The following is a 22,130-nucleotide window of genomic DNA, read 5'->3' as shown; positions in this document are numbered from 1 at the left end:
GATCAGATGCTTTCTTTCTATTTTTTACCCCGCTGTTATAAATGTTGTGTGTTTATGTTATTGAGAGTGATAATGAAATGAAAACAATGTAAATCATCAAAATGATAACTGTTAATACAATACCAGAGGAAGTAACTCACAATTATGACTTTTTTGTCTTAATTTGCGCAACTCTTTAAAAAATCTATTTATAAGCATTAATGCATAATACACGGATGGTTAGATTAAGGATCATGGATGGATAAATGTGTGGATATCTATCTACTATAGGCAGATATATAAACGATATCCACTTTTAGTATATAAACAGAATTTGATTGAATTATGTGTGTTTAAACACATTTTTAGCAGATGTTACAACAAACCCTCTTTTTGTTACAATTAACTATGTTAAGTATGGGGTAACGTTTGCACTCCTGTCACTTTCGGTGTAATTGTACGATAACAGTAGGTCCCACAAACAAACTTTAAGTGTTCATTTGTAGCAGAGAGGAACTAAAGTTGGTACTGAAGTGTGGGGGGTCTTTTATGGCCTTTATACAGGTAATCAGTGCCCTTTTTAAACATTCAAATGGGACATTAAAAATGTAAAACATTTTTTTACTTAGTTTTTACTGTAGCTATTGCAAGGTTACACTGTTATCTAGCCTTTCACTTTCAAATGTGAAATGTCTCGCTGCTGTTTAATAGGAGACCATGCAAGTGTGTCATTAATTTTACATCTGACCTCGATATGAGTTTCTTTGATTCGGCTTCCTCTCATTGTCTATTTTCTCTCTTGTTTTTTCCTCTGCTGCATTTTATTCCACTACATTGCCTAATTTCAAGACTCTATACTGGTGATCCAAGTATCTGTCCACAAAAATGGACACTGATTTTTATTCGCTGGTCAGGCTCTTTGTGTGTTTGTTCTTCAGCTCTGAAACTCATATTAATACAGGTTAATATGAAAAGATGGATGAGGTTCTGTCTGTTTATTTTATTTTTAAATGCTCTTGCTTTTGACATCTATGGGAATATAATTCAGAAAAGATCAAGATGCCAGTCAACAATTCGAGTGGCAATTTTGTGCCTGACAGTCTCTCTCTCTCATGTGAGAAGTACCAGGCTGTTCCCTTACATGATAACGCATTGCTTCGCATTCAGCTCAATTGAAGGTAATTGATGGGCAGGCTATGCGCTGTCAGTTACAAACAGACAGCTGTCTCTGACATCTCCGGTTATCTGATTCATTAGTTGTGGGAATGGCATTCAGCTCTCAATACTCTCTCGCCCCTGTCTCGCTTTCTCTCTTTCACTTCACATATAGTGACATTCCTCAGAAAGAGACAGATTACAGAGATTCAGTGGGTTGGTATTTGTGAGGCATGGAGAAACCTTCTTTAACTAGGTCTTCATGTGTTACTGGTAGAGCAAAGGTTTTGGGTTCGATTTCCACTGACAAAAAATGTATGGCATGAATGCACTGTCCTTTAGATAAAGACCTCTCTCATCTCTCATCCCTCTCCACAGAACGGCACGAGACAGCGATGACGATGACGAAGATGACCGCAAAGTAAGCCGCGGATGTACGCTACAGTACCAGAGGGCCCAGGTTAAGGTTCTGACCCAGTTCCACACTACTTCTACTGAGGGCACAAACCAGATGATCACTATGCTGGGCCCTGACTGGCAAGTGGATGTGACCGAGCTGGTCCAGGACTCTCTGAAGGTGGTGGATGCCAGAGTGGCTGAGCTAGTGGACCGGACGGTGCTGGTGGCTAATGAATTGGGATCATCCACTCTTAAGGTACAATAGCAAAGCCAGAACCAAATGAATACAGAATTGATAAATTAAAGCGCAGTTCTCAAATACGACCGACCCCTATTTTTCACGCCACACGTAAGCGTCTTGGAAGCGTTTCAGGCAAAATATATGTCCCCTGTAGCAACAGCAGCGCGTCAGGCAAGCTTCTGGTATGCACAGAAAACGCGACGCAGCCGCCACGCAACTGACACACAACAGATACGCCACGCAGCCGGTGTGAATCAGCCCTACGGGCAGAGGCGTCATGCCCATTCAAACTGAGGGGGCACCTGCCCCCTTGGTTTTTTTGAGCCAACGGATTTTGCATCCAACCTCAAAATCAAATAAGCGTCCATTAATCTGTTATTTGACTTTTAATCTGTTTAATATGCACAATATTATACATTCTGTGCTGCATCCTTGTCACTTTTTGGAGATTTTCGCCGTTTTGATAGTGTTTTGATCATGTTACATTACTTTTATTCTGGCGGCAGCTGGCGCTGCAGTCTGCGCAGTCGCAGACGTCATCAGCGTCTGGGCGCGCTCACGAGCTCTCTGCTGTTGCTGGCTTGCTGCTGCATTTGGCTATCTGAGGAATTAAAACGTGTTAGAAACGCTCACAACATTTCCAAACCCCAGTACGGTAATGTGCAGTAAACCTGTGTAGAAAATGTATGGTTTTATATGTGACCGTCTCAACGTTATATAGTAGAGATTCATCTTCTTGGCACAACGCCAAAGTTTGCCAGAGTTCACGCGGGCGCGGAATCTCACATGCTCACATATCAGGTAACATTTAATGCAAAAATCCGTTCCTCTAATAATTTTATCTAAACATATTTTTTTAAATCATTATTGAACATTAAAATCAATCACGTGGCTATAGCTTATGTCATTTTCGTTGTTTATATGGATTTAAAATTACATTAATTTTATATGATAATGTAGTTGTTGTGCAAAATGCATTAATGACACAATTAAACAAGCCATTAAGACTTAAATAAAACATGCCGTTTCAGATGTAAATATGATACAAATGTGTCGTTATTCCGATTGAATAGTATTTGATATTAAAGTTAGTCATCACTCTTATTTTGGAGGTTTTTGCATGAAAGCAGAGGTTTTCAGATTGTTAGAAATGTAAGTGCCATGGACAAGACTGAAAGCTCTATAATATTTCGTTTGATGTCTGTGTATGCACAAATTTCTGTGAGCTGTTGACACTGTGCCCCCTTAAAAAAAATTGGTGCATGACGCCCCTGCCTAAGGGAGATTCTTTGCTCTTGTCCCTTTAGGATATCAGTCTTGTTCCAGAGTCAACATAAATAATTGTTTTTTTTTAATGCTAAAAATTAGGGGTGTAACAATACATAGTTATGGAACGATACATTGATTTTATTTATAATGATAAAATAGATAAAAATCCTTAATTTTGACACTCTCCAGCTCCTCATTTCGGCCAAAGCTCACATTTCGGGTTTTTTCATCTGCAAACTTTAGCAAGTAAATGCAATGCAGCAACAAAGATGTTTTAGCAGCGAAAAACACAGCGAAAGAGATAGAAGACGAGTGTGTGGACCACAAGTATGTGATCCTGGATCAACACCGTTGGTCCTGGATCAACATTTTCATTAACCAATAAAATTGCAGGATTAGGATTAGGGAGTATTTTAGATTTAGGTTTAGGATTGGGTTACGGGCTTTTAAAAAATACCCCTCAAACTATTATTTCACACTAATTTGAGGGTTTAAAAATGGTTAGGGTTTGAGTTAAGGGTAGGTTGGGGTATCTTTGATTAAAACATTGATCCAGGATCACATTTTACTTTGTGAAATCACGGCGACCGTTTAGCATTGCAGGTGATATTGTCCTTGGAAAACGCTGTGTCCTCTCTCCTGAACATGTTGATTTTTTTAAGAAAACTTCCCGAAAAGAGACCACTTGTTTGACTGTTAGATCTGATGTTGTGTGACAGATCAAATGCTTAACAGCTTTATTTTTTAGATTAATTTATTTTTCAATTTCATTACATTTTTTTTCTAAAACTACCTCAGTGATTGTCACTATTGGCACAAAATACTGAAAGACTTTGACTGTTGCCATCGTAAGCTTGATTTTGTGTGACATTTTGCATGTCATTCTTTTTTTATTTAAAAAAAGGGTTATTTTTTTTGTTAGTTTGTTTTTGTAAATGTTCCATTTGGGACAGAGATTGTGTTAATTTTATAATTCAAATTTATGTCATAAATTTTGGTTGCATTTGTAAGTTAACTCATTCACCGCCAGCCTTTTTGAGAAAAGTTGCCCACCTGCATTTTTGTGATTTTAACAAAATTTCCACAAAATTCCTTGCAGGAAAAATTATTTTCTATAAATATATAAACATACAAATGATATCAAATTAAAGAACAGACCCTCTGCTTTCAAACAAACAATAAACAAACAAACAAACAAACAAAATGGGGAAAAAACGTTTTATTATATATTTACTTTTACTACTTAATTTAACCACTGAAATATGGATATTTCTCTTCAAAAATACAACATTTTGAGCAAAAAGCTTAAAAAAATTCGTTTTTGTAAAGGAATTTATGTTAGAGATCAGACTCAGAATGACTATCAAACATAAAGGCAGTTAAAATAAATCATTAAATCTTTTTAACTTCCGTTTTTGATAAATTCGGTTTGGCGCCATCTGGTGGATAAAAACAGTATTACACTTTCACTTTGAAATTCGTCCAGAAAGGCATATTTATTAGTTAAATATGAACTCATAAATGACAAGATAACTCTTCAATGGCGGTGAATGAGTTAAATGTAACTGCTTAACTAGGCATGTAATATAAAATCGTAATATATACGTAATATATGGAATCGCTTCGAAGTGTTTGATGTATCAACAAAAATCGCATAGCTTGTGGAGAAAATCTGCCAAAGACGAGTTCTTACTGCAATCTATATTTCTCTTATTATGCACTAGATCAGTGGTTCCCAAACTTTTTCAGCGTGCGTCCCCCCTTGTGTACAGTGCATTCCTTCGCGGCCCCCCAAAGAAAATTTGTGACAAAAACTATTCTAAAACTCAACATTTTAATAAAAAAAACATGAAATTATACAAAAAGTAGTGCTTTTGGTTAGTAGCCTTATTTTTTTAGGTTTAATTACAAAGAATTTATGATAAATTAATGTAACCCTAACCCCCCTGGTACCATCTCGCGGCCCCCAGTTTGAAAACCACTGCACTAGGTGACGCTCTTACCTAACTTATAAAACACTACAGCATACACCAAACGCAGTAAATACTCTGTGTATGTCTTAATCGTCATTCTGAATCTGATCTCCAATAAAAGTCCTTTACAAAAATGCAATCTCAGCTGGTTCAAAATTTGGTGTTTTGAATAAACATAACCATTTTTTAGAACATATTTGATCACAAATGAAGATGGGTTTTTTGTTTGAAAGCAGAGGATCTGTTCTTTCATTTAAAATATTGCTTGTTTATCTATTCAAAGAAGAGTTAAAAAAAATTATTTGGATGCAAAGGAAAGGAATTTTACCGCATTTTTATAATTTTATAATTTTTCACGTTTTAGAATAACATTCAACTCATCAAAACTATAAAATAACACATGCACAATAGTCACTCTGTGCCTAGAATTTGTAATAAAAATTTACTTTATATCCATTACATTACATAACATTTTATCCAACAACTGCTTGATGTTTTACAGTGGGTTGCTTTTTGAAGTCTTCTATTTCTTATATAAAAGAAAAAGAAAAGAAAAATGTTGTCTTGAATTTCTATTCAGACATTACATAATGTAAAGATTTATTAGATCATGATTTCTCCTATGAGACCTTAAACTGGAATGTCTATACAATTACAGTACATTATGGTCTTTTGAAAAATAGCTTAAGTTATTTTATGTAACATAAATGCAAAATTTACTGGTAAGAAAACTGAGGTTAAAGGTGCAGTGTGTAATTTTTAGAAGGATCACTTGAAAGAAATGCAAAATAATATACAAAACTATATTATCAGTGGGGTATAAAGACCTTACATAATGAACTGTTATGTGTGTATTACCTTAGAATGAGACGTTTTTATCTACATACACCGAGGGTCCCCTTACATGGAAGTCGCCATTTTGTGCCACCATGTTTCTACAGAAGCCCTTAACGGACAAACTTTTTTACTAAGTCGTCTCCAACGATGACATATTTTTCTGGTGGCGTCCACTGTAGCTTTTCTATGCATTTCAAAAGCGAGGGGTAAGCCTGGACTGAGCCGTTGGTTGCAATTCGCAACCTCACCACTAGATGCTGCTAAAATGTACACACTGCACCTTCAAAGCTTTTAAACAATACCATAGATGTCTATATTGGTGCTCCACATCTTACAGATGTTTTTAAATAAATGTGATGATGCAATATTTGACCCACCGATGGGTCCACGGGGATGACGAGTTTAAAAGGTTAATAACAAAACTGGACACCGTTTTATCCTCTTGGTTTCTTACCTGTCAAAACGTAATGTGAAGTGTCCCAAAGGCTACCATTTTGTCTCTTTTATTGTCTCATGTATCCAAATATAAACTTTACTTTTTTTGACATTACTATACAGGCTGGATCAGCAAATGCGACTGAAGTCTTAGGGAGATTTCTATGCTCGTATCAGACTACCTTACTTCTCGTGTCCCTTTAGGACATCAGTTTTGGTTCAGAGTCAACATAATAAATTAATTGTTTATTTATTTATTTATTTATTTATTTATTTATTAACAGTATCTCTTTTAATGAAAATGTTTTTACATGTGTTGTTAGTCAAAGAATGCTTTTCAGGGGTTTTAAAAGTTTATGAAGAGAATGATCCGTCTATTCTAAAACTTCAGATAAAATAGTCGGAATCAAGTGAAGTTTTCTTGCTTTTAAATCAGAACATAATTGGTTCATTTGGAAAGAGTTTTGATTGTTCGTGACATTCAGATCAAAACTCCTTACAACGTTTCTCATTTTTTGGAAAAGTGTCAGTTTTTTTATCATGAACATATTTGTACATGAAAGAAAAAGTTTGCTAATTAAAACTGCAAAGGCTATTAATAATTAATGTCTATGCAGAACTTGCTAAATGTGAGCTAAAAAAATACACGAAGTATAAGCGCATTATTCCACTCCGAAAAACAAGGCAACGGGAGAGACGTGAATAATGTTGCTTATGGGTCTACCACATCAAGGATCTTTTTTAGCTTACGGTATATATGTCTTTGATCTTCCACCCCATCAATGTGATTTGAGCACAAAGATTTGTCAGCTTTGAACATTGTTTTGTGAATCTTATGAACAGCATTATCTCTATCCCTGTAACATGAGCTTTCTTTTTGAGCATATAACTGATTGTATTCTCAATGGCTTAATTGGCTTGCCAGATCTATAACATCTACTGTAGGTTTAGAAGAGATTTCTCTAGCCTTTAAATGGGACATATCATGAAAATCTGACTTTTTCCATGATAAAGTGCTATAATTGTGTCCCCAGTGCTTCTATCAACCTAGACAATGTGAAAAAGATCAACCCAGTAACTTAGTTTTGGTAAACCATTCTCTGCAAGCATGTGAATAAATAGGTCATTGAAATTTGTCTCCCCTTGTGATGTCAGAAGGGGATAAAACCGCCCCTTAATCTGCACTATCCAACCACGGCACTGCCATTTATTTTTGCATCTTTGAAACTTGCTGTCTTAAAGGGATAGTTCGGCCAAAAATTAAATTTACCCCATGATTTACTCACTCTGAAACCACCCGAGTTACATATGTCACATATGTCCATCCTTTTTAATACGAACACATATTCAGATATTTTTGAAAATGTCATATCTCTTCCTATCTTTAAAATAGATGAATGTGCGGTCCAGCTCCTTCAAGTCCAAGGAATGTTCATCCATCCTTCCCAAAAGTAATCCACACAGCTCCAGTGGAATAAATAAAGGTCTTAATCGATGCGATCTTGTAAGAAAAATATACATATTTAAAACTTTACAAACAAAAATAAATAGATTCCGATAATGCAGCCATCTTATGGTGCATTCACACCAGCCGCGGTAGAGGCGGCATAAACGTGCCATTTGCGTGTAGTTGGACGCTTGAACATTTGAGTTTACTCGCTTCATTCGCGCGTGAAAGCCGCATGTTAAATTCTAGTCATTCAAGACTTTCACGTGGAAATTCGCGTCATGGGAGGAGCTTCTGCGACTCCGCTGAGACTCCAGTCGCTTCCTGTAATCATGTCACTACTACAGCAAGGTCCTGATTGGTTAACGCGTTCAAGTTCAGATTTTTCAACTTGCGCGTTTCCCGCGGCAGCGCTCAATTCACACGTAACGCGCCGCAGGATGCCTAATCGCATATTTGCATTGACTTAACATGTAAACCATTCGCGCTTGCCACCTCTACCACGTGGTGTGAACCCTGCATTAGACTCCTCCGCAATCAGGAGAGAGTTTTAGCGTAGTGTACGCACTTTTCATATGCGGAGGCAAAAGGATGAGTAAATCATGGGGTCATTTTCATTTTTGGCCGAACACTGTCCCTTTAAGAAATTAAAAATGCAAAACATTTCAGTTGAATTATCTGCCCTCCTTAGGCTACAACCCTTTTCAAGCAGAGGACAGGCGATGGGAACATATAGAATCGGGTGATCCATTAACCGAAACAGACCGTTTCAAAACATTAGGCAAAAAATGTACACATGGCGCATATGGGTTGTAAGTCTGGGCTGAATCGTAAAAAGTCATTGAACCATGTTTCGGGTGTTAGAAAGAGAGAAACAACCAGAAAGCCTGGATGAGGTTTTTATGCCAAAAGATTGCTGAGCAGAGCCACTTCATAGATGCGAGATTATAATCAGCGGCTGGTTCATAAACCTACAGTGCATCAGTGCTGAGAGCTTTTATCTGCTGATGGGGATTTTTGAAGAGGGAAGTAATAACAGGTTGGATGAAAATGTTTACCACAGAGTCTGGAGATTTTTGAACACCATTAAAAGTCATTATGGACTTTATTGGGCTAAATTATCAAGGGCAAAATTTGCTTTGCTTGCCTCCTGTGTAGCCGAGTGTAACCGGCTCTGACTCAGATGCGATCAAGTAAATTTAAGGGGGTTAATGTTGTTGAATAGTTGTAATTCAAAAGATAAAATAATGTTCAGACTTTGCAAATGTCTGTTTGACATTTGCCGGTGATGGTAAAGCAGGAACACTACTCACGTTTTGCTTGTTTTACCAATGTAAACTCGCGGTAGTTCATACGTATTTTACGAGGTAGCTAATTTGTATGAATTTGTACGATCTAATTCATGCGCATTTCTGTATGGTCTGTTTTTGCCCCAATAACATTGGGTTTAGTGGTGGGGTTAAGGCCGAAGTATAGTTAACTCATTCCCTGCCAGCCGTTTTTTGAAAAGTTGCCCGCCAGCATTTTTTTGTGATTTTCACAAAAGTTTCACAAAATGCCTTCCAAGAAAATGAAGAGTTTCGTTGCAAAACGAGATAACTCCGTTTTTTTGATTGTTCAGAAATCTCGTTTTTTGGTTGTGCATTCCAATTAATTTCAATTCAACTGCAGTTGGTTTGTTTTGATTTAAACCTTCATAACGTAAAAAATACAGCTAAGTAGCACCATGAAACAAAATAATAACATGATAACATAATAATAAACATGTTTAGACAAAAAAAATAAAAAAATTGATTTATCTCGTTTTGCAACGAAACTCTTTAAATATATAAAATATATAAACATACAAATATAGCAAATGAAAGAACAGAGCCTCTGCTTTCAAACAAATAATAAACAAACAAAACGTGAAAAAAGTTTCATCCTAGCAAAAAGCTAAAATAATTTATTTTTTTGAAGGACTTTTTTAGAGATCAGATTCAAGACGATTATCAGAACATACACAGAGTGTGAAATTAATAAAAAAAAATTTGCTTCAGTTTTTTATAAATTCGGTAAGAGCGCCATCTAGTGTATCATTTATTACAGATACCATAAAAACTCATCAGGAACACGTTTTATTAATGCAAATGTTTTCTCTTGACGACATAACTCGTCAATGGCGGGGAATGAGTTCATTTCGTACAGTGCGCATGACGCAATTTTCATCATCAGAAGAGTGCGGATTTTTGAAACCCTGTATACATTGTCGTGTAGGTCGCGCATGCACCTACAAGAGAATCTAGTATGTAGCCCAGGATATCGTCTGTGTACACGTAAGAGTCAAATAAACTATTATTTGCAAGGTGTTGCATCGACTGTGTGCATATATTCGCATACACATAAAAAAACTGACTATACGTCGGGCTTAAGGGTTGGGGTATCACTAATGTTTTTTATACCAATCATACATTTTTGTACGATTCACCTTCTCACTTCATAAAATACATACGAATTACTTCCACCGAAATAAGATCTAGTTGCTTGTACACAACAAACATAAGTCGTGCAAGGTTTTTAGGCCATTTTTGCCTTTATTTGATAGACTTTATGTAAGGAGAGGACAGGAATGTAGCGGGTGATCCGAGATTCAAAACTTGGGTCGGCGATAGTGCGTTGGCTCAGACGAAAATGTACCCTTTAAAAGATCATATTATGTACCATTTAGGTACCGATATGTACCTTTGGCGTACTAATATATTCTCTTTGGAGCCAATATGTACCTTAGAGGTAGTAATATGAACTCTTTGGGTGCAAAAGTGTACTTTCTGAAACGGTACTGGCTACAGTGATAGCTAGGGGCCATTTTTGGACCATTTTGTCTGATGGTGTACTCTGTATAATCTATAATCAAGATTCTTACTATATTTATTATACTGTAAAAATATATATTTCTCTTCTCTTTTGTTTTTGTAGCCCAGCTTACATGTAATACTTAGCATTGCAGTGCTGCAAGTATTGCAGGCTCCTGAAAGATAAATTGCTTGGAATTTTTATGTGAATTCAGATAAAAGCACCTGCTAAACAAGTCGATGTAAATGTAACGTTTTACAGCTCAAGTTTTCTATATTTTTTTCTTTTAAGCATGTAAAAATCCTCCACAGAGCCTGCAACATTCTTGTGCAAGTTCAACTTAACCTTCTTAAATTATGTAAAAAGAAAAATCCTCGATTGAGTCTCATCTCATTTAACTTGGCATTTTGGGACTCTTGGGATCTCTCGGGTTTAGCAGAGGAACGCAAGAAAACGGTTGTGCTACCCCACTTGACATCTTACTCTGTAGGTCCCTTGTGACCTTAAGCGGTGATATGGGGTGAGAAAAGGTGTCATAATGGGTTTGAAGTGTCATATAGAGGATTTGTCTGGATTACTTACTGCCCATTCTCTTGAGAAAATACTTGCTCAATGGACTGTATCTTGAATATGGGAGATTACCTGCTAAATGTTACTATTTGGCTGTGCAATCTTATTTCATATCTTTACTATCTTTATATATATATATATATATTTAGGTGAATCTCTGCCTTTGATCCGCATTGTCCTCGATTGTGCTTGAAGACAGACACATTTTGATATAGTTTTGTTGGTTTCAGGTTGAATCCCCGCTTGCAGTGGAGGCGGTACTGGGTGAAACCCAGTTCTCTGTGGTGGATGAGAAAGTGTCCATACTGGAACTACGCGTTCATGCCATCTCTGGACTGGCACTTAATCTGCAACCAAGCCCTGGCAACAGCCATACCATGGTTGCCAAGGCAACAGGCATACAGACACTCTCCACTCCTAAGCAGGTAAACTCCTCGATTGTTTCCTTCTAGACTTCTAGTTTTGATGCTATAATGTGAATATGAATAAAATCGCAGTAAGTCTTGATCACGTTAGACTCTTAATGTAAATAGTATTCTTGTACAAAACACTACTAATTCTCATTTGAAACCTCCCTGAACACAAGGTCAGATTTAAATTCATTTATATACGATCAGGGAGTAATGGTCTGAAAAGTGTAGGGGGACACATTTATATTTCTTATCAGCTTGCCTTATGAATATTAATTAGGTGCTTTACGTATGGTAATATTCATCTAGAAGTCCTTGGTGAAAGGCAAGCTCGCCATAGTAGAAAACTGATTACCACTTTTATTCAAATGTATAAGCGACCGGTTGGCAGAATCTTCTGCTTGGACCGAAAGTCTCCATTTAATGTGGCTGACTACAATTTTGACTTCTCACACCAGCCGAAACTCTTAAAATTGAATGTTTTTCATATCTTCCAACCTTAGGGACAGTTTACATTTCGCCTCTAAAAACTCACGAAAACACGACCGCACTGCTTTCCTCCTGGGTCATTCTATGAAAATGGTGGCTTTCCTGTCCCGGCCCCAACCACCAGGAAAAACACTTAAAATTGTAAGATGATGATACAAAAAATATGTTTTTTGTTTTAATTGAAGTGTTTTATTATTAATAAAACATATGTTAGACAGTTATATTGCAAACCATTTTTTTATATATTGTAGAACACGGTCAGTACCATGAAATTGGCTTGTCCCTCGGGTCAGGAGTCGTGGTTTAGTGACACATTTTAAGTTAAAAAATATATTACTCTCCCTCTTTAAATGTCATAATTCAAAAGGAAGTAGTACAGTTATTTAGTAGACTACTTTAAAAAATTAAGATATCAAATAAATATTATAAATAATTTACAGGGAATACCTGCTCCCCAATTTCATGTCACTGGTGTTACAATTTATAAAAACCGTCACTTTAAAAAACATCAACATCCTTGCCAACTTTTTCCTGAGTCAAACATTCATTGTAGGCATGGCTGTTTTGAAAAGCGACGCTGACACACCCGGAAAAAGAGTACATTTACTTATTTATTTAAGTTTATTTGTATATGCACAGATACAATAAACGAAAATGAGAAGACAGTCATCTGATGCATGCATCATAGTATTGTAGCTCAAGCTAATTTGCAACCTAGAAGGCTTTTTTAACTATAATAATAACACCACAATTAAGAATATTTTAAAGGGGAAAAAATAAAAAAAATTTAATTAAACATGAGTATAAGATTGTTGCTGTATTAACTGAGATTTGGTATATTTTTTAATATTAAAACTTGGCACAGATTTTAGACAAGCGAGTAATAAATTCCAAAATTTTACACCTTTTATTGCGACCGCGTCGCTTTCTATTTGTGCACGCTTGCCACGCCTCTCCATTTAAAATAAAATATTTGCACATACAAAAGACACGAAATGTGAACCGCCCTAATACACACTTTACTATTTTTTATACTATTATACTACTGTTTTTTAGTTTGTAGGATGAAAAAAATCAAAAATATTTTATAAAAAACTTGTTGGAAAAGCATGCATCAGGTTTATTTTAATGCACATAGTGTATTTATGATAATTTTATGCAATACAAATTTTTGAAAGACAGAATGGACCTCAAAATGTTAAATGGTGTAACGCGAATTGTGCTAAAGAAATAGAAATATTAAATGTTTTATCCACCTTGATAGCATGTAAGCGTAATCATCATCATCAAAAAAAAATTAAATATAATTTTATTAGTTATTTCTAAATGTAAATTTTAATGCGTTTTTGTAATATTTGTCCTGACATATGCTGAAAACAGCTCTGTTTTCTAAATAATCTTTGATGAAATTCCACATTTAAAAAAAAATACTAGTTACACCAATTGACACAGACCACATTGACTTTTTTGCAATTATCCCCCAAATATTTTTTTCAAAATGAAATAAAACCAGAAATTGTATACTTGGTCCTCAAAAAAGAGAATGTATGCAAGTAATCTGCAAATTTATTTTGACCCTTTTACGTTTAATTGAACCATACGGACACAAAATAATTAACGTCACGTCATTAACCCTTTTACATCTAACCATAATCTAACAGCCCTGACCATTTTGGTGTCTTTTCAATCATAGCCGACGCCTAGCAACATCGGTACACGGCTGCAGCAAGAAACGTATCACGGTTTAGTGTGTTTAACAATCGAACTGCCCCTTGTGGCAGATGGAACAGCGTGAACGACTCCATTTTGTAATCTCTGCGATTTTTTTTAATGAATTCGCATCGGATTCAGTGTGCAAGATTTCTGTGTGTGACGAATTTGTATAATGGCGAATACGAATAAATGTATATTTCGGACTTCAGTGTGTAAAGATCTAGTACAGTGTACTAGTATTTCCTTTATGCTGCTTTGCAACAATGCAAAATTGTAAAAAGCACAATTTAAATACATTTTGAATAGAATATCTTGCATTTTTGTCTAAATATGACAATATCATTCATCATCACACCCGTCTGAACTGAGCCATGGAGAAAGCTTGGACCTTCTGTCCCCTGTAACTAATTATGCTCGTGACATTTATTTGAAATTCTTCCTTGTTGCTCAGGATAATTCTTCTCCCGAAGAGCTAACGCTGACTGAACGCTGCCTGATATTGATGAATCAAGTCTCCACTAAGGTTACCAACCATTGGCAAATTAGCTTCGATGCAGTCCTCTAGCCAGCCCCTACTGCTTTAATAAAGTCTTGTTTGGCATTCAGTCTTATTCAGCACACGAAACAAGCATGCATCTCGCGTAATAAGAAGCCACCACCACTTATGCGTCGCCAAGGGAGCTCCCCGCGTTTCATCTATAATCTTTCCAAAACATTAATTGGAACGTATTCATATTTTGAAGCAAGGACCCTTAATGCTGTCGTGCTAATTTATACAGTGTCTTGGACAGGTCACGACACCATGCTGTGCTAGCCCGGGGTCTTTTTTATTCCTACTCTGTATTTAGCCTGTGACCAACATCCAGCATCAGATGAGGGTGGTTGCTTAATTTTCATGCATCCAGTGGTTCTATCTCCCCCCAACCCCTTCCTCTGTTCTTCAACACCTTTGGATTTAATTAGCGTAATGTATCAGTGTAAGTGCTTGCGGAGACTATAAACATCACTGTTGACCCTCCTCCTGGTCGAATGCTCCTACTTCATCACTTGAGCTCTTCAAGTAGACTTGCCTGCTTTACCCCTTGCGTCACAATATAATAGTGAAAGGTTTTTGCATATACTATACTACTTTATGGTGAGTCACAGTAGCGTTACACTGGTTTCACATGCGACTTAGATTTATTGTCTGAACCAGGTCTGATTGCGTCTTACTCTGCCGGTCTCTGTTCACATTGGATTATTTAGCTTTGAACCGTAATACCCAAGAAAATTGGGCATCAAGGAGGGTTCATTTAAAGCAGGGATGGGTAACTTCGGTCTTGAAGGGCCGGTGTCCTGCAGAGTTTAGCTCCAACCATAATTAAACACACCTAAAGCAGCCAATTAAGGTCTTACTAGGCATACTAGAAACTTTTAGGAAGGTGTGCTGAGGCAAGTTGGAGCTAAACTCTGCAGGACACCGGCCCTCCAGGACCAAAGTTGCCCATCCCTGATTTAGAGATAAATAGCAATAAGCACACGCACAAGTCATTTACACACCCAGGGACACACCATTCCCTTACAAAAATTAACCCTGGTTTAACTACCGTTACGACAAAATAACCATGGCTTTTAAAAACCGTTGTGAAATCATGGTTACTGTAGTAAAACCATGGTTTTGCTTATAGTAATCAATACACCAATTAACTTGACGTATACATTAGACAAATGCGACTTCCGGGGGACACACCCGAAATCCTGTCCAGGACATGTCCGGGGAAAATGGCACCTATGTTCACCCTAGTAGTTTACTTCTGCACACCCCACCTTGGGAATTTACTTTTACACCAACCAAACTAATCACATTCTGACATCAAACCAAAATTTGAATGAAACTTTTCCAGCTTTAATCATTTACTCTTCGTATACCCTTGTCCTTTTTGCCTGGCTGCCCATTTAAATAATTGATTCCCAAAATTCCAAGACATCTTAAGATGCAAGTGCACTTCAGTTGTCTAGTTTGTTACATACAACGCATTTAAAATTACCTTCGAGATTTATCTTACCTGTCACACAATAAACAGTTCAGAACTGAACAATATTTCCATGTCAAAACCAAAGCACAATATTAATGTCCAAAAAATGTAAGCCTGTAAAAATATCAAGAGCCATTCTTGATTGATGCTGTTCTGTTTAGTGGCTAAAGCGATTTCGAAAGGTCCACGAGGACAACATGTCGACTTCAATGTATTATTCAGATCATGCATATCAAAGACTCTCTTCATCTTGACAACTGAAGATGACAGAGCCTCAGCCGGAATGTCAGAGCAACCTTGAAGTTAGCGGTGCGACAGAAGAGTTTTTGCTGTCTCACAACAGGGCGTTGCTGACTGGAGGAAGATATGTACTTCTCTTCCTGAATAGAAAAGGATAGAGACACTTCATTTCTGACTAAAAGCACACTGGCAGAGTGGCTTTCATTTTGTCTGCCTGCCAACAGGTGGAAAGCATTGTGTTCCTTTTGCAGGGAACGGGGACAGGAAGGCAGCTGTCAGGTTGATGCTTGTTATGAGGTGACAAGAACACAAGCGTTGCGTCAGTGCCGTTTCCCCTCAGCCTGTTTCCAACGGTCAAAGCGTGTAACCCCTTCTGATGTTAGCTGTGTCACACATACTCTAATCTGCACTTGTCTTGTTTCCGAGAAACTCCGAATGATGTATGTTTGAAAGAGGTTTTCAAAACAGGAGACGACGGTGGCAACACTGTCAGTATTTATAATCTCTCTGTAGTAAGAACAAATGTACTGTTCTGTCCTGTACTGTTGCTATTTCTTTAGTCATATAATCACCAACTGCAAGAGTTCAAATCGTTTAGTGTGATCGAGTGAATTTTTCATAATTGTTTTTATTTTGTGTTCACAGGAGGCCAGTTTGTCCATCTGGGTTTACTACAGTGACAACACTGCCGCCCCCCTGAGCATGTATGACCCTAAAGACTACAATCTCAATGCCTCCACAGCAGATGACAAGGTGGTTAGCGTATCCCAACAACCCCAGCAGCGTTGGCCGGTCATTGTTGCAGAAGGTGAAGGCTCGGGAGACATAGTGCATGTGGAGATGACCATCTGCGAAACCTGCCAGAAGACGAAACGCAAGAGCGTCATCGCTTCGTCCCCGGTGTTCGTAAAAGTTCGCTACGGAACAGACGAAGACTCAGAGGAGGATGTGGAGATAGAGACTCAAATAGACACCAGAATGCCTCTCAACACGAGAAGACCTGCTATCGATCCCAACATAGGTGGTGAGGGATACGAGCCATCTAATGAGCAGCCGGCAAGCGTGCCAATCGATTACACCAACTTTCCTACGGTCAGGAATCAAGAAGAACCGACCGAAGAAGACGAAGAAGAAGACGATGAGTTTGTGCACAGTCCCCGTAGCATGACCGATCTGGAGATCGGCATGTATGCTCTCCTGGGTGTATTTTGTCTTGCCATACTGGTCTTTCTTATAAACTGCATCGTGTTTGTGCTGAAGTATCGCCATAAGCGCATCCCCCCCGAGGGACAAGCCAACATGGACCATTCCCACCACTGGGTGTTCCTGGGTAACGGAGAACCATTGCGCGCTGAGAGCGATCTCTCACCTCAGACGGTGGAGAGTCCCAGCAACACCTTGGAAGGGGTACAGACTTGTTGTCATGGGGACCACCACAGCAGCGGCAGCTCCCAGACAAGCGTACAAAGCCAAGTCCACGGCCGAGGAGACGGCAGTTCCGGCGGTTCCACAAAAGACCACGGAGAAGACCCCAACTCGCCGACATCCAAACGCAAGCGCGTAAAGTTCACCACTTTTACCCATCCCGCAGAAGATTTACCCTACAACTCCATCCCGATTGCCAACGAGGAGGACATTCAGTGGGTATGCCAAGACATGGGCTTCCAGGACCCAGAGGAACTGCACGACTACATGCGCAGGATAAAGGAAATAGCCTGATTGGGCTACGTGCTTTCTAAAGACATTCCTTTCTATTTTTCTCTCTTAATTTTCACTCTAGAGAAGGTAACTTTCACAGGAAAAACGACCATGGCCGCCTGGTGTCCAGTTTTGTTGGGGTTTTCTGCACAGTGCTGTTTCCCTTGTTGACAAAATGTTCACAACGCTGTCTGGAAAGCCAAAGACAAGTCTAGGGGATTTGTAAATCTCTAGTAAATGTGGCTTTAGCAGCGAATACAATTGCTGCTGGGTAGAAGGGTGACTGTACAATCTTTTGGGGAAACACAGATTTTTGTTCATGAGCACTGATATCAAAATGGATTCCTGAAGAACTCAATCATACTTGTTGTGAGGATAATTTGGGTCACCCTGCTGTGGGACAGGATCTTTCTCAGAGTCTTGGCACTGTGTTCATTTTTCTTCTCCTTTTTTTCCAATTCAACAGATTCTTCTCCGACAAAGAGGCCTTTTGAAGTGCAGATTCAAATTTTATCCCTGATTTGTGTTTTGAGATGGATAATGTTCATTCCACTGTTAATAAACCTGATACTTGGCCACAGAAACATTCATGAACATTTATAAGAAACCATGCCATGGATTCCTTCTGTCAGTTTTGGAAAAGCTAAATGGTTTTAAAGCTCCCACTTCATCTTGCTTCAACACATGCCTTGGTTGTTGAATTAGTTCTTCATAGTGTATGTATTTAATTCTCATGCTATCTGGATGCCGTTCACTGTCTTGTTTAGGTCAAATGCCTTATTAAACATATTTTAGTAATCACAACTTCTCTCTGTTCTCACACTAAATTGGTAAGGGTCCAAACCGGAGTCACTCTACAATCTGTTACTAAATAAATTGAGGTGGGAAGCAGAAGCTTGTACATTTTGGAGTTAGATATCTCCTCTCCAACATTCCCCTGCATGAACGGAGACTTGGAGGCACAATTAACGCTATTTCATTTCTTTATTTTTCCTTCATATATGTTTGCATTGTGAGAATTATCTAATCATACATACATAAAAATAGTATAGGACATATCATGTTACCATGCATCACATGCATGTGCCAGACCTTCCCTGATGTACTCCCCTTCCTGTGTACATACAGACTGCTCAAGCTTAACTTTCAATGACTCAGTTAGCCTGTGGAAGTCTCTTTTAATGACCTCACCCACCCGAGCGGTTACGGAGTAAAGATCTCTTGTAAGGACAAAATGCTATGCAAACACACTGGAGGGGTCGATCATTGTGGTTACATAAATTTGCCCCGGTTAGCGCTATAGCACCAGTTACTTTCATTAATATACCAAGAAATATCTCAAGACTAGTTATAACAAATGGTTTTGGGATTAGTTTAGTTTTAATTTCGGCTATGTTTGTTAAAAACAATGCTCTGTAGCACAGTAGATGAGTAAAGTCCAAAAATTTTAACATTACTAGTGTAGAAATGGTTAAGCTGGTAATGGGTAATGTTTTTATTTGGTAGGGCACAATCAATGTATATGTGTATTGCTGCTAACCTTTTACAGGTTAGTTTCAGGGTGAGTCCCTCCAGTTTGTTCAGGACGTCTGAATTCACACACTGTATTTAAATAGGTATTTTCCCACTGTGCTTATTTTGAACTTTTTTTTTTCGAATGGACTTGTTTATTTGTTTTTTTATAATATTAATTTTATTGAACTTTAACCCCTGATTTAATAGGGGCCCTTTGCACTCGAAATGTGAGTCACAAAGAACTAAACACAAACGCACCTCCATTCCTCCATGATTTGTAGCCCCCTTCACTTTTTCGCAAAGGATCCTAATGTGACTTGGATTTTGATTGAACTGTTGGTTAAAATGTCAGTTTGATCCACATTTTCCGAAACGGTGGCTCAGATCTGAATGTAAACTTTTCAATTGTATCTTGACGATTATGTATTATTAAGGTCCTCTAATGTGGTACAATGGCTCTACTGCAGATCTCTGGTAGCAGCTCGTGATATTTTTTTATTTCTAAAATTATTTTCCCATGAAATATTTTTCATTTGTAAGTACCAGGACATTCAAGTCTCATATTGTTTTCTACTTTCATCCAATGATACTGTATGTACTGTATCTATGTATATTGCAATATACGTGCTTTCATTTGACGTTTTTCGAAGAGGAGCTGCTACTAGGCCTTTGCCTCGACCACATGCTGTGTTGTGGTGTAGAGATTTGAGCTGTACTTTATGACCTGCTGAAGCACGGTACTATCGGCCATGTGCTGCCACACCCTTAATGTACAGAGCACTGTTACAAATACCTGTATCATCCCGAAAAAATAATGAACTGTTGTATTTCCCCCTTATATGTAAGTACTAAAGAAAATACAATGCATTAACTTGGTCTTTTGTCTTTTATTGGCAACATTTTTATGCGGTGCTTTAAAAAATTGCTTTCTAGATTACCTGTTTGTTTCGGCAGACGAAATGCATATAAATAGAAGGCAACACCGGAATAACGGAAAGCTTCATTTATAGCAGCGTTAAACCTTCCAGTTATTGCAAAGTAAATATACGCCTGGCCGGCCAATGACAGACAAATATTTATCGCCATTTCCGCACTGCTCACCACTAAATGCCAATGGGATGAAAATAAAAAAAACAGTGGTTGTGAACCATTGGGTCATGACCCAAAAATTGGCTGCAGGTTTGTTGTGATAGGGTCGTGGACAGCAGTAGATATAAATAAGAAAGTAAAGTGTATAATAGTGCATGGTTGGACTAGCAAAATAAATAAGCTTTTTATATCTTTTAAAAGGAAAAACGAAACACGCTCTCTTTATCTTTTTGTTGCTGACATCAAAGGCCATGTGTCCAATTAAACTCTATGGTGTTTTCATGCAAATTCATTTTCCACTTGTAAACCAATTAGTTTTTGTCAACATAGACATGTTTCATAACATGCCCCCATCCTTGAAAACTCAATTTTGCAATGTTTGGTTAAAGGACGTTTTGTACGGCAAGCTATTTTGGAATTGTTTTGGGTCAAGCACTGATCAAAAACTATTATGGCTCACTATCTTTGCATTTACTATGAAAGGAGCTCTGAAAGCATCTTTTAGCGTAATTAAGTTTCATTTTATTTTTCTCTATTATGTAGTAAACTTCATCTTCACACCGTAACAAGTCAAATGGTAGTAGTAATTTGGTGAATGTGAAAAATATGCCACAAATATGAATATTTCATGATGTGCAGAAGGCAATAAAGCTGTAACCCTGTGTAGCTGAAAGAAAAATACTTCATAAGGGGTTTGCTAAATGAGTCTTAAGAGGAAATAAACAAAAACAAGCATATTTGTTAATGTTTGAGCTACCACAGTCCTTTTCTTTTTCTATACGGCAGTTTCTCTGTGGCTTTACCATAAGGTGCGTATACCTGACAACAAGATGTCTAGAATTTGAGATCACTGCATGTTGCTAGATGGAATAGGCGTCAACTATTTCCCATCTCAAAACATCATAACTAGTTATGTAGTGTGTGCTTAGCTTCATTAAAATTTACATAAATGCATTTGGCAGATTCTACAGGAACACTTAATTTTGAAATACAATGTAATGAACAGTTCAACACGTTTTACAGAAATGCGTACGTATTTTACGAGGTGTCTAAGTTGTAGTTGTATGTTGATTCATGATTCACTTTGTACGAATTTATACAAATTAGCCAACTCGTAAGATACGTACATATTTCTGTGAGATCAGGCTAAATGGTTTTGTATTATTAAATAAAATCAAAGAACTAGTTATGTAGTGTGTGCTAAACGGTTTTGTATTATCAAATAAAATCGAAAATTCTTAGCTTTATTGCATTTACATTTATGCATTTGGTAAACTCTACAGGAACACTTTGGGCCCTATTTTAACGATTTAAGCGCATTGTCTAAAGTGCATGGCGCACAGTCTAAGAAGGCGTGTCTGCATCCACTTTCGCTAATTTAACAACTGGAATAATGGTTTGTGCGCCACTCTGAAAGGGTCGTTCCTATTCTCGTAATGAGTAATTTGTGTGTTTTGGGCGTAACAACCACCAGTTTAAGATTGTTGTTAAAAATGTGTTGTTTTTATTTGTATTGAAATTTTTTTATTATTATTAAAACCTTTAAAAGTGTTTTTCTTTCAGTAATGGAAGTGAAATTAGCTGGCTTTTAATTACTGTAAATCTATGGATAGTCTACATGATCTGTGTAATCTCAAAGAATAATTTACAAATATGAAAGAAAAGGTTTGTACTGTAAAAAGACTTTACTTGTAACAAACAGGAGATACAGAATTTACAAACGTGTGGAGAGCCGAAACTTTGCAAAACTCGGACAGCGTCGTGAGTGTTTTGAAAAGCATTATTTAAAAATGGTTCCCATCTCACCATATCCAGAAGTACAAA

The 22,130-nt window shown here is 37.5% G+C and overlaps 1 protein-coding gene across 2 annotated transcripts in view; it reads left to right on the top strand.

Annotated features, from left to right (window-relative positions):
* tmem132e (transmembrane protein 132E) overlaps positions 1–20,093 on the top strand; it is a 450,599-nt gene extending 430,506 nt beyond the window's left edge. For both annotated transcript variants that reach the window (XM_055200522.2, XM_055200523.2), the window contains exons 7-9: positions 1,513–1,789; positions 11,368–11,562; positions 16,650–20,093. In XM_055200522.2, the coding sequence (XP_055056497.2) occupies positions 1,513–1,789; positions 11,368–11,562; positions 16,650–17,723 (1,546 nt within the window). In that variant the 3' untranslated portion in view covers positions 17,724–20,093. The remainder of the gene's footprint in view (positions 1–1,512; positions 1,790–11,367; positions 11,563–16,649) is intronic.
* The last annotated feature ends 2,037 nt before the right edge of the window (positions 20,094–22,130 follow it).

This window comes from Misgurnus anguillicaudatus, chromosome 22, assembly GCF_027580225.2.
Source record: "Misgurnus anguillicaudatus chromosome 22, ASM2758022v2, whole genome shotgun sequence".
In the NCBI taxonomy this organism is placed as follows: Eukaryota; Metazoa; Chordata; class Actinopteri; order Cypriniformes; family Cobitidae; genus Misgurnus; species Misgurnus anguillicaudatus.
This window is presented reverse-complemented; position numbering and strand designations above follow the sequence as displayed.